Source organism: Sorghum bicolor, chromosome 3, assembly GCF_000003195.3.
Source record: "Sorghum bicolor cultivar BTx623 chromosome 3, Sorghum_bicolor_NCBIv3, whole genome shotgun sequence".
Lineage (NCBI taxonomy): Eukaryota > Viridiplantae > Streptophyta > Magnoliopsida > Poales > Poaceae > Sorghum > Sorghum bicolor.
This window is the reverse complement of record NC_012872.2, coordinates 65,400,796-65,418,808: the sequence shown is the minus strand read 5'-3', so window position 1 is coordinate 65,418,808 and position 18,013 is coordinate 65,400,796. Positions and strand designations below refer to the sequence as shown.

The 18,013-nt window shown below is 43.4% G+C and overlaps 3 protein-coding genes across 3 annotated transcripts; 2 read left to right on the top strand and 1 right to left on the bottom strand.

The window, feature by feature from the left end:
- LOC8055265 (rhomboid-like protein 20) lies at positions 1,340-4,406 on the top strand. The gene is made up of 8 exons (XM_002458609.2): positions 1,340-1,530; positions 1,662-1,762; positions 2,314-2,454; positions 2,539-2,605; positions 3,125-3,276; positions 3,361-3,462; positions 3,542-3,667; positions 4,050-4,406. Exons 1-8 carry the CDS (start codon positions 1,506-1,508, stop codon positions 4,209-4,211), a joined length of 876 nt encoding a protein of 291 aa, XP_002458654.1. The 5' UTR covers positions 1,340-1,505; the 3' UTR covers positions 4,212-4,406.
- LOC8082412 (tubulin beta-4 chain) lies at positions 4,744-8,027 on the bottom strand. Its single transcript, XM_002456458.2, is given in 6 exon segments — positions 4,744-5,653; positions 5,772-6,041; positions 6,685-7,085; positions 7,878-7,936; positions 7,939-7,994; positions 7,997-8,027. Coding segments are annotated over 6 exon segments (1,497 nt in total). The 3' UTR covers positions 4,744-4,973.
- Positions 10,040-12,815, top strand: LOC110433983 (DNA-directed RNA polymerases II and IV subunit 5A-like). Its single transcript, XM_021457340.1, has 4 exons — positions 10,040-10,431; positions 11,182-11,361; positions 11,493-11,606; positions 12,400-12,815. The coding sequence occupies exons 1-4, from the start codon at positions 10,219-10,221 to the stop codon at positions 12,523-12,525; spliced, it is 633 nt and encodes a 210-aa protein (XP_021313015.1). The 5' UTR covers positions 10,040-10,218; the 3' UTR covers positions 12,526-12,815.

The following is an 18,013-nucleotide window of genomic DNA, read 5'->3' as shown; positions in this document are numbered from 1 at the left end:
CTTAATGCTTGCCACTAACTTTGAATCCAACAAACGCACGATCATTTGCACTTTGTATTAGTGCTCCTGCACACAACATATAAAAAGGAAAGTAAAAAATAACTTCCATTAAATAATATTTTGACAACCTCCTACCTCTACCTTGGCCCTATCTAGAGTGCACCATCTTACCAATGTGTTCCTCGCTAATTGAAGTAGTTGTTGGTCAATTTCATCCTTGAAGGTTTGCTATTTTTTTTCACTTTTGCCGATGTGGAGTGACATCTTAAATTACCAACGTGGATTTGTCATAGGAATTGACCGTGTTGTCCCTAGCTTTATTCTCCCCCACGCGCTCCATCCCTCGATGCTCTTCTTCTTACCTCAAGTGCAAGCATTGAATCTCCATGACGAGCTACCACAAAATCATTTGACAATATAAAATAGCTTCTTAAGCCTCCACAGATTACAGTCTTTACTTGAAATGAACTTGCTAGACCGACTCTAGTGCGGAATGAAAATAAATGAATTGGACCCCTAAAATTAACTTATGATTCTACTTAATTTTCATTTTTATAAACTAAAATAGCTAACTAGCAAAATAAACACATAGATTCATATAGTTCTCTACATTTATCCAAACTCAAAGAGGATTTTGCAACCTATAGACAATCCTAGACTAGCCAAGTTCCAAAGATCTTCATGACCCAGGCCGTGTTTAGTTGGTGAAGGAAAAAAATTAGCAATATTGTAGCACCTTCGTTTGTTTATGGTAATTATTATCTAACCATGGACTAACTAGATTTAAAAAATTCGTCTCGTAAATTTTGACCAAATTGTTCAATTAGTTTTTATTTTCGTCTATATTTAATACTCCATGCATGCGTCTAAAAATTTGATGTGATGAAGAATCTTAAAAAATTTTAGGTTTTGAGATGGAAGTAAACAAAGCCCCACTTTACTTGTGACTTCTACAATATACTAACCAACCTATTCGGATGCACTTCTCAAAATTATGTACTCTATCCTTAATGATATTCTAATGTACAAAAAATCTTGTTTAGTTTTCACTTAAAAACTTTTTATCTCGTCTTATCGAATGTTTAGAGACATATATGAAGCATTAAATATAGATAAAAAATAATTAATTTTATAGTTTTTATATATTTTATGAGACAAATATTTTAAGCTTAGTTAATTCATAATTAGACATTAATTGCTATACTTATATATATGCTACAATATTTCAGAAACTTTTCTGGGCAGGAACTAAATGGACCTGAATCTTTAAAAGAAAAAAAACAACGCCACAGTGCAAGATAAACATTTGCACTTTACATTCGTCTCTCTATCACTGTCACAAGTCAAAAGCCAGACTCGGGCTAGGGATCTCTCTTCTGCGCTTCGAGAAAGTTTCTGCCGCCCGACAGCTGGGCGCTGGCTCGCCCGCTTCCACCGACCAGACCGGGCTAGCTCAGGCGTGGAGCTGCTCGCCTCCGCCCTCCGCCGCCGCGCCGGGACCGGCGATGAACGGCGGGCTCCCTGGATTCCGTACGCCACCTCACCGCTCGATCCTCCCGTTCTCCTACTTTTTCGAAAAAAAAAAACCGCTTCGACTTCCCTTATCTCTGCTCCTCTGTTACGGCATCGATCTTAGCGCGATTCGATCTGGTTCTGCGCAGACAATGCGCCAGCGTCGAGGGCCGTGGTCGTCGCCGCAGTTCTCTTCTCCGTCCCCTTCGGCTTCCGCGGTCGCTCCCACAACCTCGGCCTGTCCTACCAGGCAAGTCGCCCTTGCCCTCCCCAATGCATGTGTACTGAAATCCTAACTGTTCTAGAGACACTTGTTTGCTTTATAGCGGAATTAGTAGCTTGGAATTACTCCTTGTTCGTTGTATATAAGTGTCCGCTATTTTTTATTTCTATAAAAATGCAGCTGTAGCTGAATTTTCTATGCCATTGTCCTTCCTTGAGCTGCAATTAGGTACTGTAGATGATTGGGTGCTATCTGGGTTCATCATCCTTTGTCTTTGCAGAGTGTTTGTCCTCCCCAATGCATGTGTAATGACATCCTAACTGTTCTAGAGGACATTTTCACTGAGGGTGACACTTATTTGGTTTATTGCGGTATTAGTAGCTTGGAATTACATGGAAAATCCTTGTTCGTTGTATATAAGTGTCCGCTACTTTTTTATTTCTGAAAATGCAGCCATAGCTGAAATCTCCATGCCCTTGTCCTTGTTTGAGCTGCAATTGGGTAGATGATTACAGGGAAATCATACTGACATGGTATAACAGGCATCTAATTGGGTTCGTCATCCTTTTTCTATGCAGAGTATTTATGAAAAGCTGAGTATCTGGAGGCTGGTCACCTCATTGTTTGCTTTCTCGTCAACCCCCGAGCTGATCTTTGGAGCGGCCCTGCTATACTACTTTAGGGTGTTTGAACGGCAAATAGGTTCTAACAAGTATGCTGTAAGTAGTTTTGTGCTCAAGGTGTTTGACATGTAGTTATTATAGCAACATTTGCCTATGTCGATGTAATTATTTGAAATATAGGTCTTCATCATCTTCTCGACTATGGTGTCTGTACTGCTTCAGATCCTTGCTTTAGGTTACATGAAAGGTATGCCTTTTGCCGGTACTTGTCAATGCATACTTTCTTTTAAATCCTGCTTAAACTATTTTCGCATTTCAATTGGTTTGTTTTTTGTATGATATATTGCTTTGTATCAGCTTATCATATTGATTCAAACTGTATACTTAAGGTGTCAACGCCAGGACCCCAAAATAGAAGGCGCATCTGCAGAATTACAGTAACATCTTTAGTCCCACCACATAAAATGCTTATGCATATTCTAGGCCAACTAAACCATTCGCTCAAAAACAAAATTCATCACAACCACATTCTCTGAAACAACTACTATTTAAAATAAGGGCCTGCTCGCTGCAGCAGCTGCAATGATTTTAGGCGAAAGTACAGTATTTTACAGCCGGTGATACCTGCTGCAGCTGATGGGCTGTAGGAGGACAAGATAGTTAAGAGAAATACCGGTGTTAATTGGCTTATTCTTTTTTATTTATTTGTTTCACAATAGCAACAAGTTAGTGTATATAGTTCTTGCCTGACAAGTTAGAATTGCAGATCCTTCTCTAAATCCATTGACGTCAGGACCATATGGCCTCATCTTTGCATCTTATGTGCCATTCTTCTTTGACATTCCTGTCTCAATGAAGTTCCGCATATTTGGACTGAGCTTAAGTGATAAGTCGTTTGTATATTTGGCAGGACTCCAGGTTCAATTCTAAGATAACTTGCCTTCCTTTTTTTTTTCAAATCTCTCTCTGTCATAGCTTTACATATTTGATCTCTGTGATCAGCTTCTTTTTTCATCTGGAAGACGTTCTGTTGTACCTGGACTTTCTGGCATACTGGCTGGGCTTTTGTATCGCTTGAATACATTTGGCATCCGTAGATTGAAGGTAACGCTTTCTAGCCCGTTCGGGAAATGTGATGAGTGGTAGCCATGCATTCTAAATGTGACTATTTTTTCTTTAATAGTTCCCAGAGTTTGCAATATCGCTCTTCTCGCAGTTGTCATGGCCCTTTTCTAACAATCCATATCAAGGGTTACCGACCACAGAAAATAATGGAAGTGTCCCTTCTCACCAGGCACATCAAATTGAGGCAAGTACTTTTGTAATAACCCTGTGTCAATATCTTGTGGGGGAGATTAGCAGATTCTAGGTACCAAATCGGGAGGCGTGCCAATACTTCAACCCTTGAGCACCACATGATTAATTGCTTGAGCACAAAAACTTTGAGAACGAATAATTAGAATTAAGTTTGATCTGTAGAATACAAGAATGTGAGCACCATAGCTAAAGATATTAATCTTAATCTTTAACTGATCTCAGTTTTAGTGCCTTCTAACTTGATAGTACTCCCTGATGTTTGTTGTTCATTGTGTTTGACTCAACCATAAGTTTGAACACAGGAGATTTTTCTGCTTCTCTTCCTATACTGATTTTTCATCACTGAGCTTTGCTTCTAATCATATCTTATTCAGGATGCACGCACAGCTATCCAAGATCCCACGGAATCTTCTATTACTGCACTCGTGTCTATGGGCTTTGATCGCAGTGCAGCAATTCAGGCACTTGCATTGACCAACTACGATGTCAATTTGGCCTCAAACATTCTGCTTGAAGCACAAGCTCTACAGCCATGATACCCTGGCATCGAGACAAAAGATGGACGGATGCTCTGTACATTAATGAGAGTTTAGTGTTTGATACTTTGATTCATTATTCTGTTCTAGATTTTATCACAGGATTCCTTGTTGAAACAAGCCATTGTGGCATTGTATATGAACAGCTATCAGAACGAAAGACAACTTATGAGATTTCTGTATATCCTGAATGGTGGTTGTACCTTGTGGATAGTGACAAAAATACTGACAAAAATACTTGAAAAATTGCCAGCAGATTATGCAGGTTCGTGGCTATTCCACCCTGTGGCAGGGAGAGCGCTTAACTAGCATTTGACTCTTTCATCCTTGCAGCCTTTTCTGGTTCCAGTAGCGGTTGAGGAAAACCCAGGAAAATCCCCTCTGGCGTCAATGAAACTGACTGATATAACAGCGGTCGCTATTAACAAGCTGCCAGTTGCTTCGCCAACAGGGAGCAGCCGGTCTCCAAGCCATGTCAGAGGGCAATGCACGAAATTAATATCGCTGCATAATAAGAAGCGACACGCAAGGCTAAAATTCACAACAGGAACCTTAAACGCCAAGAATACTGGCAGCATAAGTAGCATCGTACCAAAAGCAAGGTTCCATAGCACAAGGAAAATACAAGCATCAACAGCGACAGAATGGGCCACGAGGGTGGTACGCTAGCAGTAGTAACACGGCAACAATACGAAAGGGGACACCAAACCCATCAAGGTCTGCCTGCCCTAGAACCACCAGGCTTCACACTATCACAGCCTCTCACATTTCATCTCCTTGCACGTCCTCCTCGTCCTCGTACTCGCCCTCATCATCGGCAGTCGCATCCTGGTACTGCTGGTACTCCGACACGAGGTCATTCATGTTGCTCTCGGCCTCGGTGAACTCCATCTCGTCCATGCCCTCACCAGTGTACCAGTGCAAGAAAGCCTTCCTCCTGAACATGGCAGTGAACTGCTCGCTCACCCTCCGGAACATCTCCTGGATGGAAGTCGAGTTGCCGATGAAGGTAGACGCCATGGACAGGCCCCTCGGGGGGATGTCACACACGCTGGACTTCACGTTGTTGGGGATCCACTCCACGAAGTAGGACGAGTTCTTGTTCTGGACATTTATCATCTGCTCGTCAACCTCCTTGGTGCTCATCTTCCCACGGAACATGGCCGAGGCGGTGAGGTAACGCCCATGGCGAGGGTCGGCAGCGCACATCATGTTCTTGGCGTCCCACATCTGTTGTGTGAGCTCAGGGACAGTGAGGGCCCTGTACTGCTGGGAGCCACGGGACGTCAAAGGCGCAAAGCCAACCATGAAGAAGTGGAGACGGGGAAAGGGGATCAGGTTCACTGCCAGCTTCCTGAGGTCAGAGTTCAGCTGACCAGGGAACCTTAGGCAGCAGGTGACTCCACTCATGGTTGCAGAGATCAAATGGTTCAAATCCCCAACTGCAGAAATTAACAAATATAGTGTGTTATCATATCTGTAAATACACCAGTACAAGCAAGCATATATGATATATCTGCAACCTGAAGGATAAAACTGAGAAAGAATGAGGTTGCTTACAGCTAGGAGTGGTGAGCTTAAGAGTCCTGAAGCAAATGTCATAGAGGGCCTCGTTGTCAAGAACCATACACTCATCGGCATTCTCAACCAACTGATGAACAGAAAGGGTAGCATTGTATGGCTCAACCACGGTATCAGATACTTTCGGTGAGGGGAAAACTGAGAATGTCAGCATCATGCGGTCAGGGTACTCCTCCCTGATCTTTGAGATCAACAGTGTACCCATACCAGATCCAGTACCACCACCAAGGGAGTGGCATACTTGGAATCCTGAACAAACAAATAGATTGAGTTAATATTTAATGTAGCATGGTAATCAAGTTTAATTGCACAGGCAATTGAAAAAACAACAGTTAATAAAGTACACATGGCAACCAAGATACATGACACACAGAGGTGATAGTAATCACAGTCAGAATGTCAATTGTTCAAGCAACAAGTGCAAGATTCTACACTTCCATATAAATTGAAGAATATAACTTTTTGTTTCTGATCCTGTGTCAAAACATGTCAACAGCACACAAGATAGACACTGAAATGTGAAATTACTAAGCACACCAGCAATAACCACAAGTATCAGTGTCTAGATACTGAAATGTGAAATTACTAAGCACATCAGCAATAACCAAGTATCAATGTCATTTAAGATGATATAGAAATACAGTACATGAACTAAAACAAGCGAAATGACTTTCAAGAGCAATAGCAACTTTATAATAATAACAAGATATTGCGGTTCTAGGTCCCATGGATAGCATCAGTCAGATGGATATAATGTATTGCATCATACTGAAAAAAAAAATCACAAGCATGGTAAAAAGCAGGAGATATTTGAACATGTACATCTCACTCTTAACAGATCTAATCTAACAACTATAAACAATCAGCTTTATCAACAATAAAGCTCAAGTACCTTGCAAGCAGTCACAGTTCTCAGCTTCCTTCCTCACAACATCAAGAACAGAGTCAATGAGCTCAGCACCCTCAGTGTAATGACCCTTAGCCCAGTTGTTACCAGCACCAGATTGCCCGAACACAAAGTTGTCAGGGCGGAAGATCTGCCCATAGGGTCCAGTGCGGACACTGTCCATTGTCCCAGGCTCAAGGTCCATGAGAACAGCACGGGGCACAAAGCGGCCACAGGAGGCCTCATTGTAGTAGACATTGACACGCTCTAACTGAAGGTCAGAAGTGCCAGTGTAGCGGCCAGTAGGGTCAATGCCATGTTCATCACACACCACCTCCCAGAACTTGGCACCGATCTGGTTGCCACATTGGCCTCCCTGGATGTGCAAGATCTCTCTCATCTTCGCCCTATAAACAAGAGAAGTGCATAGGAATTAGTTTTAGATACTGCCACAAGCACACCAACTTGGAATACTGTGCGAATGGAAATAAAAGCATTTGCTAGTTGTCACCCTCCTCAAGTTAGAACCCTTACTGGAAGCGAGCTCACGTTTTCAGATCTGAATGTCACTGAACTCCTACTCTAATCGCATAGAACCCTTACAAGATCTGGGGTTTCAAAACCATCTTCCACACATCAACTCCTACTCTAATCGCATAGAACACTTGCAAGATCTGGGGTTTCAAAACCATCTTCCACACATCAATAACTGAGTCGCCTCCTACTACTAAGTACTAAATGCATCAATATTTATAGCAGATCTAGTCGATATTTCCTCGCGAGCTCAACAGTTCAAACGGTGACGTCAATTCCAGATCTAGTTTCAGTCCTGAAATTTGTAGTCCACAACTGTTCAACATCTAAGTTCTAGCAGTTACATTTCCGAGATCGAGTGATTAGTCGCAAAAAAGAACCACGAAATCCCCCAAATCCAACAGTAGAGATCCCAGAATCACCAGACTAATCGAATAATCTTCTTCGAAAAATAGATATAAACAAGCACTGGACCAGGACATTACTAGGTGGGAAATAATAATCAGCAGATCCCCACAGATCGAATCACATTTCCGGTTACATCACGAAAACAACCCAGAATTCGACAAAACTCCTAGCTAAGGCGCCACAACTGATCAGAAATAATGCGGCACCACAGCACAGATTCAAAACTCGATTACGAGGGTAGTGCAGAAAATCCTTACGAGGTTCGAGACGATCCAAACTGCGAAGCAACTGGCGGCGAGAGAGCGAGAGAGATCGGGGAGGGAGGCGGAAGGAGGAAGCCGGGGGCGAGTGCGGCGTCGGCAGTGCGGGGTTAAATAGCCGTAGGTGGCGGTGGCCGCAGCGAGCATCCGACGGCCCGCGCCATCCCGTTCCGAGCCCTCCTCGCGACGCACGGCCCAGATCTCTCCCCCCCTTGCGTGATTTTCAAATTTCCCACCCTGCGGCGAAGAAGTACCCGAATTGCCCCCCTGCAAATATCGCCATTCCGTCGGGGCCCACATGCAGCGTAACACGCCGTCTAGGCTGTTCCCAACCTGCCCCCCGGTAACGTTTCCGGCCCCCACGCTGGCCCGCGCAGCTGGCAAACGCTGGGCCCGGTGAACGCCACCACAGGCTAACTTCACTGACAGGTGGGGTTTCTCTAGCATTGGTCCCACGGGCCGGTGAGACTTGGATGCCACAGCTCACCACAGGCCGTGTTGCGGCGGTGCGAGGGGTGGGGACAGGGCAGCGGCTGGCTGGCTGGCCCCAGGTGCGGTGCGGGGCGCTATCGTGGGGTACGCTTATCGGTGGGTGCCGGTTGGTGCGACGTCCAGGTCCAGCGTCCGCGCTACGGCTCGACGGGGCGGCGGGCCCGTGGGCCGTGTGCATGTGAGTGACCCCTCAGCTTTTTCCGGGGGGCACTCACGTGTGGGCCACGTGCGCCGCGGCCGTCACAGTTGCCTTCCTGTCGTGAGCTGTTCCAAGATTGGATCTCGCAGGAGCAGAGAGGCCTCTGGCACAGCGTTCTGTTCTCCAGTGTGGAGTATTTTGGTCCAACTGTTGCGTAGGCCGTGGCCTCGTGGGCAGGATGCCGTTCTGAAGAATCTTTCCTTTGGCCAGCGCGGCTTAGGTGTGAGGTCAGTGGATAAGTTTTGCTTTGCTGGAAGCGACCAGCTGGGGACAAAGCTCAGCTCAATGCTTATACGAGTGTACGAAAATGTCCTCCCAACTTATTTCATTTTTCCCAACGAAAGAAAAGGAGGATCGTTCGATCGGGTGGTGTCTCCAATTATTCGTGTTTTGCATCTGGTTTCCTTTTCATGTTTGCTGTGAGCGTTCGAGGAATGAAGCCGTCTCGATGATCAGTCATCTTCAGTGGCACAGCACACTTGCAAGTTGCCGTTTCAGATTGGCAGGTGGAGGAAAAGGAACACAGCTTGCTCAGGCCCAGTTGCCGCTTCTAGGAAACGAGTCCAATAGAGGCCTTGTTTAGTTCCGAAAATTTTTGGGAAATGGACACTGTAGCACTTTCGTTTGTATTTGACAAATATTGTCCAATCATAGACTAACTAGACTCAAAAGATTCGTCTCGTCAATTTCGACCAAACTGTGCAATTAGTTTTTATTTTCGTCTATATTTAATACTTTATGTATGTGTCTAAAGATTCGATGTGATGGGGAATGTGAAAAATTTTGCAAATTTTTCTGGGAAGTAAACAAGGCCAGAGCTCAAAAAGGTCGGCCCGTTTGCGCTAGTACACAGTACACTTGCAAGTTGCAGACCTGGATCTGATCGAGCATGGGCACTGAACAAATCAGGCCCCATTGGGTTGGCGCACGTAAAAATTAGTGACCGTCACGCTAAATGTTTGTAGGTATATATAGAGTATTAAATATAGTTTATTTATAAAATTAAAAACATAGATATAGAGTAATTTGCGAGACGATTTTTTTAAACTTAACTAGTTCATAATTAGATATTAATTTTCAAGTAAAACGAAAATACTACAATATTTGTTAAACTTTAACACTCTCAGCCAAACACACCAGAGTAGTTCTTTCTAGCACGCAGTATCTTTGTTTTTCACCTGCCAAGCAAGTGTAAACATAAAGTGGACACAGAGCTAAAGAAAAGGAAAAGAAAGAAAGAATAAAAAACATTCAGAATATTACCGTTCGATGACCGAGGCGGAGGCCACAGCTGCTTCCCCGCGTGCTGTCGTACAGGGGCCCACGCGTCATCCACAGCTCCAAACGTTCCACCACACGCACAGTGGCAGCCCCATGCATGCGTGAAGGCAGGCTCGCCTCTTCGCGCGCATCCGGATAACGGGGCCCACCCGGCCCCGACCCTTCCCATACCCACTCCACTGACTCCAGTGCTCCACTGGTGCGGCGCGGAGCGAGGGCGACGTCACCTTCTTCAGGCCCCGCCCCGCCCGGGGGTAGGCGTAGGCGGTAGGCCTCAGCTCGGCTCAGCCGCCTCGCTCGAAGTCGAACCAGAAAGCGAAGCAGAGCAGAGGAAGCGAGGCGCGCGGGCGGGCGGCGGAGGCGAAGATGTCGGCGGGGCTGGTGACCGACGAGGCCACCGTGGGGCGGCTCTACCGGATCCGGCGCACGGTGATGCAGATGCTGCGTGACCGTGGCTACCTGGTGGTGGAGCACGAGCTCGCCACCAGCCGCCGCGACTTCCTCCGCAAGTTCGGCGAGTCCTTCCACCGCGAGGACCTCCAAATCAACAAGTCCAAGAAGAACGACCCCTCCGACCAGGTCAGTCCAAGCCTCCTCCAAGCTCAGCAAGCTCTGCTTATAGCTCCCGATCCAATCCGAATCCACTCCGCCGCGGGTCAACTGCCCGCCTCCCCTGCTTCCTGCCGTTCCTGATCGGAATCGGATCAGACAGTACGAACGTCTGTGGATAGCTGCTCGATCCAGCTCCCTTCGCCTTTGACGGGCCTTTAATTTCTTGGGGGATCGGTATCGGTGCTTCTCTCCTTGAATCCGTACCTCTGCCCTTGATTGATCGATCGGTTCGATGTCCGGATCGACACGGGGTGTCCAAGCTGCGGCAAGCTCACTGCTTCCTGTGAAGAACACAAGCTTCAAATCACTGAGCACGGATCGAGCATATCTTCTTCCTGATCGCAGCTAACGAATTAGATCATTCCGAACCAGCAAGTTTAGACTCATCCCCTGCATATAAATACTAGTAGTAGTACTAGCTTGTTGAAGTGTGAACCTACCGCACCAATCCGTTGCCAGATCAGTATGCTTGGATATTCTTCGACGTAGGTCTATGTTAGTAACTTGTAAGAATGAACAGCCTTGAATCTCAGAGGCAGCCAACGACTGATCATTCACAGCACTGTGGGCGGTGCCTGCTAATTTGACCGGACTAGATAGCAGTAACACTATTTTCTCAGCAAATAGTTCAGTACTCCTTAATAGCAAAGTTCAGTACTTGAAGCTGCGTTTGGTGGTCCTCCTAATTTGTGTAATTGGTTTTTATTCGTTGATCAGATATATGTTTTCTTCCCCAATGATGACAAGGTAGGGATGAAGCACATCAAGAAGTACGTTGAAATGATGACCCATGAGAATGTCTCCAGAGCTATGGTGGTTCTTCAGCAGAACCTAACTCCATTTGCAAAGTCGTTTCTCATAGAATTGGAGCCAAAGATCCATTTGGAAGTTTTCCAGGTTAGTTTGCACACCATGAAGAAGCTATTCCAATTTGACTCGCAGTCGCAGCATCGCTTGCTCCGCATGCTATTGTGCAATGGTCTTCTATTTTGTTATTATTATTTCTGATAACTGAAAGCAATCAACAGGAGGCCGAGTTGCTTATAAACATCAAGGAGCATGTTCTTGTTCCTGAGCATCAGGTGCTCACAAATGAGGAGAAAAAGACGCTATTGGAACGGTACACCTTAAAGGAAACTCAGGTATTGCCACTTATTCACGCTTGCAGAATTATTACTACCACTCAGCCAGTGGGGCATCAGACAAAACATAAAGTTTCAGCTTTCTATATATAGCCTCAGCGCCATTTTAAGTAGTCGGTCTCGACTTTCAACCATCTTTGACCATTTTTAGTTCCAACATAAGTCTAGTTGTGGCTCAATATTTTCTGGTAGAAATTGCCTAGTTAGACAAACATACAGAGGTCGTCTGTTCCATGAGCAATTGAGCATGCATGGAACATGCTATGTTCTGCTCCCTCCAACTCAAAAAAGATGCAATTCTACAACAGTGCTCAAACAAACTATTTTAAATTCAACTAAATTTATATAAAAAGACATAATGTTTTGTTATACTAAATAAGTATAATTAGATTTGTCGTTAAATTCATTTTCATAATATACCTATTTGGGTGTTAAGTGTCGATATTATTTTCCATAAACTCTAACTAAGTCTAGAATTGCATTTTCCGTGGGATGGAGGTAGTATCGCGCAAGAGCAGCGTTTAGCAGTGTATCACAATCACATGTTCACAAGACAGCAAAGCAGTGACAGGTGTAGGTTGTCAGAGAATGGCATCATTCTCTGCACTCCTTGTCAAAAAACGATCATTGGTTTCCTGCATTTTTCAGTATTTTACTAGCATTCCAGATTAACAACAGAAAGCATAAGTTTTTATGATAGCATATGCATTTTCCGTACATTCTAAGCAATTAACATCCCTTAAAGTTTGTAATTGTAACCCTTCCCTTTTTCTGAATGCATCGGATCAAACAGCTTCCAAGAATACAGATTTCGGATCCTATTGCTAGGTACTATGGCCTCAGAAGAGGTCAGGTCGTGAAGATCATCAGACCCAGTGAGACGGCGGGCAGATACGTTACATACCGCTATGTTGTATGAGACAAAACGTCAGAACGCAGGTGAACTTAAGAAGAGAACCATAGATATGGTAATTTTTTGAAGCTACACATACCCCATGTGCTTGGAGACATCAGTATCGCTTTGTAGCAGACACTATTAACGATAAGTGGCTGTTGTGTAAGTGAATTGAATAAGCTGAGTATATGGACCATACGTGAATTCTCATGTTGTACACTTTGTTGTATGAACTGTATAAACACTCAAATAATAAAAAAGAAGCCTGTTTTCGGAGCTGACAGAAGCTCCTGCAATCAGGATTTCGGATTTCAGCATCCTGTCTTTTTATGGATCCTAGTCGAAAAAACCAAATTTCAGGGTCAAAGTCTTGGCGACGCTTTAATAGAGCTTTTATATGATATTGTGATTTTACATTTTAAATCTTTATAAATACTTTTTATGGTTATGTATATCCATACCACGACCACGAGTGTCGAGTGGAAAACCCTAAAACACCCTATCTACATCTATACCTCTCTAATATTAAAGAGAGGAGGAGTTTTCTCAACTGTCTTTTCTTAATACCACAATGTCTTACACGACCCTTTCTATTCCGTGTCTATATAAGTCGGAAAAGCACGCGTCCAGCGATGGTAGGGAATTCGATTTCATGACATATTAGAACAGATAACATGATTGTTGAATAATTATCTGACTGCAAATCATCCATGTGATCATGTAATAAGTTGTATATTTCGTTGCAACACTTGATTGGGCTGGCTTATCTTAGGATTCGGCCTTTCTTCACTTAATTTCAGGATAGAGATGTGGCGGGCTTTCTTAGTAGGCTCAGGGCCTGCAGGAGTGCAGGCTGAAGCCCTTTGGCATATATCTGTCAGCATAGAAACATTTGCGTAGTCCGGTATAACATAAAATTACTTTCTAGATTAAGAACCATGTTTGTTTAGAAGTGTCTTTAGTGAACAAGCGGCCTTAGTGGTGGAGCTAATTCTTCACGGAAGCTCTTTATAGTGAGATCAACAAAAGAACTAACAAGCATGTTGCCACCAAGTTCAAATGCTGATGATTTTTTTTTTTGAAAGATAAAGTGGAGTTTACCTCCATCCTTAAAATAACAATTAACCCTGCAGGCTACAGAACAAGGACAAGTATATGACAATCGCGAGCTTTTGCAAATTTCAGGCATGGTCCACATTGAAAAATCATGTTTGAGAGTTCAACTCCAGTTGATTTCCTGTTAGACGAAAATTCATGTTTGAGAGCTAAACTCTATATTTTATATATGCTTGATTGGCACAACTCTTCTAACACAGGAAATCAACTAACAAGCAATAGAATTCTGGTAGAGAGAGAGAGGAGAGACCACACCGCACAGGGAAGGAAAGGACCACTACTGTCTATAGGCTTTGGCACCCAACAACTTTCAGAGTAAACGAACCTAAGGCCAGTCTCAATGGAAGTTTCATTAGAGTTTCATGCACATTAAATATGCTGATGTGGCGCTATATTAATGAAGAGAGATATGATAAGAGTTTCATGGGAGTAGAGAGAGTTTCATCCCCATAAAACTTCTATGCACTGTTTCCAAAATATTGATGTGTTGGAAACTGTGTCATGAAACTTCCATTGAGGATGACCTAAATGAAGCTAACATGCCTTAGCCTCGGGGTACCACACACACTTAAATTTGCACCGGCAATTGCAGGCTTGCAGCAATGCTTAATAAAAGATGTGGCGCATTATTTTAGGTGGCATCATTAGCCAGCTTCCACCAGCAACCAGACAGTACCAACCACAGGACCGACCGGCGGTAAAGAAACTGAAAGGCAAAGCAGTCGCACTAACAAAAAAAAAAGACGAGCACGAACACGCCGTTGTCCGGTTCAGTTGAGAGGGACGGAGATGAGAGAGATTGCAAAATGGTTGGCGAAGCGAGTAAGGTTTCATCATCAGATCAGAAAAAAAAAAAGAGAAATATATAATCCCAAAGCGAGACAGTGAACGGCCGGTGCTTTGAATTCGTGGTGCTAATCTCTGCTCCGCTAAATTAGTGGGCGCAATCATTCACTCGTTCGTCTTTTTGCCGAGCAAAATACAGCAGGCCATGCGGCTAGGCTACACGCCAATCGCCAATCGGCATTCGGCAACCTTGTTTTCTATTGTTCTCGTCCGAACATATACCTGGCCAGAGTCAAGATCGACGATGGACACGAGAACAGAAGTCAGGTGGCAAGGCATATGTAGGTCTTGGCTGTCGTCGGTTAGATGGCACTAGGATAAACGCGGCTGATTAGCTCAGACTACTGTCTACCCCTAGGCCGTCGTCAGATTGATCATGTCCTGTTCGTTGGGTTAAAAGTCATGAGAAAAAAATACTATATTGTTGATCTATTGTGTGACAAAAACACTGCTGAATGTTGACATATTCATCATAAAATTTTAAGCGAAGCCGCCGTAGGCTGTAGGCCTGTAGCTGAATTGAACAGGTAGCCCTACATCATTACCGTGCTTCTTCTTCTCCGTCCCGTCTCTGTCGTGACGTTTCATTGTTGGCACTTGCCAGCCTCCGGCGGATCACAATTTGTACTCCTCTTTCTCCACGATTGATTCTCCAGATGACACCGTTTGTAGCATGCGCGCTACTATAGAAAAACGGTTAGCGGCGGCCGGACGGCTAACCATGGGGAAGATTTCTTATTTTCTAGGCCAGCCGGCAGCGTGTGGTGAGGAGGCCACCGGCGAGGCCGACTCCCGCACCGACCTGCACCGGCCGCCCAGCGTCCACGGACGCGTCGCTGCCTGGCTTGCGTAGTTGCGTGCGCGAACCGGGTCCGAGTCAAACGGCGACAGCACAGTTTTTTCTTTTAAAGTGCTCACACAGTGGGGGTGGGCACAGGTTTAACAATACTCGTTTAATGCAGTGACCTTCAAAACACAACTTAAACCTCTTATTTTTATAAAAATATTTAGAAAAAAAATAATATATGTATAATTTTATGAAAATATTTTTTAAGATAAATCTATTCATATATTTTTCATATTTGCAAACTCGGCAATTTAAAAGTTATTAATGATTTATATTCCTAATATTTGACCGAAATCTTGTCCAAAACGATATCTAAATTTGGAGGGAGTATTTCCTAAATTTTAGGTGTCTGAATTTTAGTTTTTCTTCAGGCGATGGTTGTTGCGTATATTTTATACTTAAATTGTAGTTTTAGTTTGTTACAATTTTTGTAAATACAATATGTAATTTTCGGTTTCAAAAATAAAAAAACCACTTAGACAAAACTACAAACCTGACAAAATCTTATATGTTTTGACACAAATACAATTTAAAAATTGATAATTATTTTCTATAGTTAGACGAGAACAACAATTTAATATGTTATGACACAAAGATAATAACAAATTGTAAATTTACTTGTACTAATTATAATATAACAATATTGTCTGAAATCGTCTTAGAATTCAGACACCTGTTCGCAAAAAGAATTCAGACACCTGAAATAAAGAAAAACACACATCTCATCATGATCAGACCTCACTAACCAGTGGGCGATCAAATCAGGGGAGGCAACATAGTTACCTTCACCTTTGGTGATACAGAATCCACCTCAATCTTAATCTGTCGACTAACATTATTGAAGGACCAAAAGTGCGCGATATCACCGTCACAGCGTTTCTATGCCTACCTACCTTTAAACTTCAAATGCATCATGCTATTCACCTAGGCAGCAACCACAAACCTTCCTGTAACTTAACTCTCTAACATAGACATAGGAGCTGAGATTTTTGTTTGGTTCGCGGAAATGTAACACTATTTGATCTTGGAGGAGAATAGAAACAGTTCCTATGTTTGGTTGATGTCAGGCCGTAATTTGATATTAGCCTATTCACCATTGGAAAAGTGTGCTATTTTAATGGCTAGCTATGGATGATATTACACCTTACACAACATGGTTAAGCATAAACATGACACACTACCATGGGTCATCGTTACCGAGCATAGAAGCAAACACAACTAGCAGCTCCGACTTCTAATGGCAAACTACCCACAAAGCCACTTTCAATGGTTCGAAGCACGAGGCCGCAATCGATCATCGTTGCCAAGTTAGAGCACCTTCGATATCCAGCCGCGAACCCACACCTCACCCCTAGTGAATGCTAACCCACCGCATAGCCCCAGACCACGTTGAAGGGGGGGGGTTGCCGTGTGTCATTGTTGCCGAGCCATGTCAAAACGCTGAAGGAGCACGACGATGATCTAGATGCAACGTTTTTAGCAAGAGAGCGACACCAATAGTGCCACCGTAGCACGTCCGCAGAGGATTAGATTTTCATCCTTAGTTGATAATGCTAGAGGGGAATACACCACGGCCTATATATATATATATATATATATATATATATATATATAAATGACAATCCATTTTCTATCAGGTGAAAAACAAGTGCGTCATGTTATTCCATACGAAACGAGCATGACGAAGTTAAACCATAAATTTAAAATCTAAAATGTCTTATTATTATTTATTTAATAGTTCATGACTGAGACTGAGATTTAAAAACAAAGCTTGATAACTGAAGCCGTTATTTCGATAGTTTTGAACTGAAATTGAGCGGAAAAAAGGAGTTTGAAGATGAGACAGCTATTCCGCGAAGTCTCTAGGGCCTCGGCGAGGCCGACTCCCGCAGACCCGCACCGACCGCCACAGCTGCACCGCCCGGCCACGTAGGAGTACGCGTCGCTGCCTCCCTTGCGTGCTCGAGCCGAGCCAAACGGCTTCGCGTAGCTGTCAAGTTCGTGCCGTGTGCCGTGTCGCGGTCCCCGTAGGCCCGTACAATTACGAGACGCTGGTGGTGTCTCTGTCCCCCTTTGTTGCAATCCCATTCCCAGCACAAACTTTACTAACGCCGAACTCGTTCGTACACGATATAAATATAAATTGCGCCCGAGTGCGCACGTATATGAACAGAACAGATGAGTATTATATTACGATGAATCACTTAATACTTTCTGCAAGACAAATAAGGTCTTATTTAGTTCAATCCAAAACCAAAAAGTTTTCAAGATTTTCTGTGACATCGAATCTTACGACACATACATAAAGTACTAAATATAGACGAAAACAAAAACTAATTGAACAGTTTGCTTGTAAATTGCGAGACGAATCTTTTGATACTAATTAATCCATGATTGAATAATATTTGCCACAAACAAACGAAAGTGATACAATGTTAAAATTCAAAAACTTTTTACAACTAAACAAGGCCTAAGTTTAATAACTTGATTCCCCTTTGATGACACGATGAGTAATTCTGTTATTCTGACACTGATTGCTCGAACGACAGTCTTCGTTCAAAAAATTTAGAATCTCTTCTTGAGATCGAGACGGAGGCCAGCATTTTGGTAGTTTAAGGCCTTGTTTAGATCAAAAAGTTTTAAAATTATGATTATTTTTTATTTTATTAATATTTAATGTTTTATATATGTACTGTAATATTT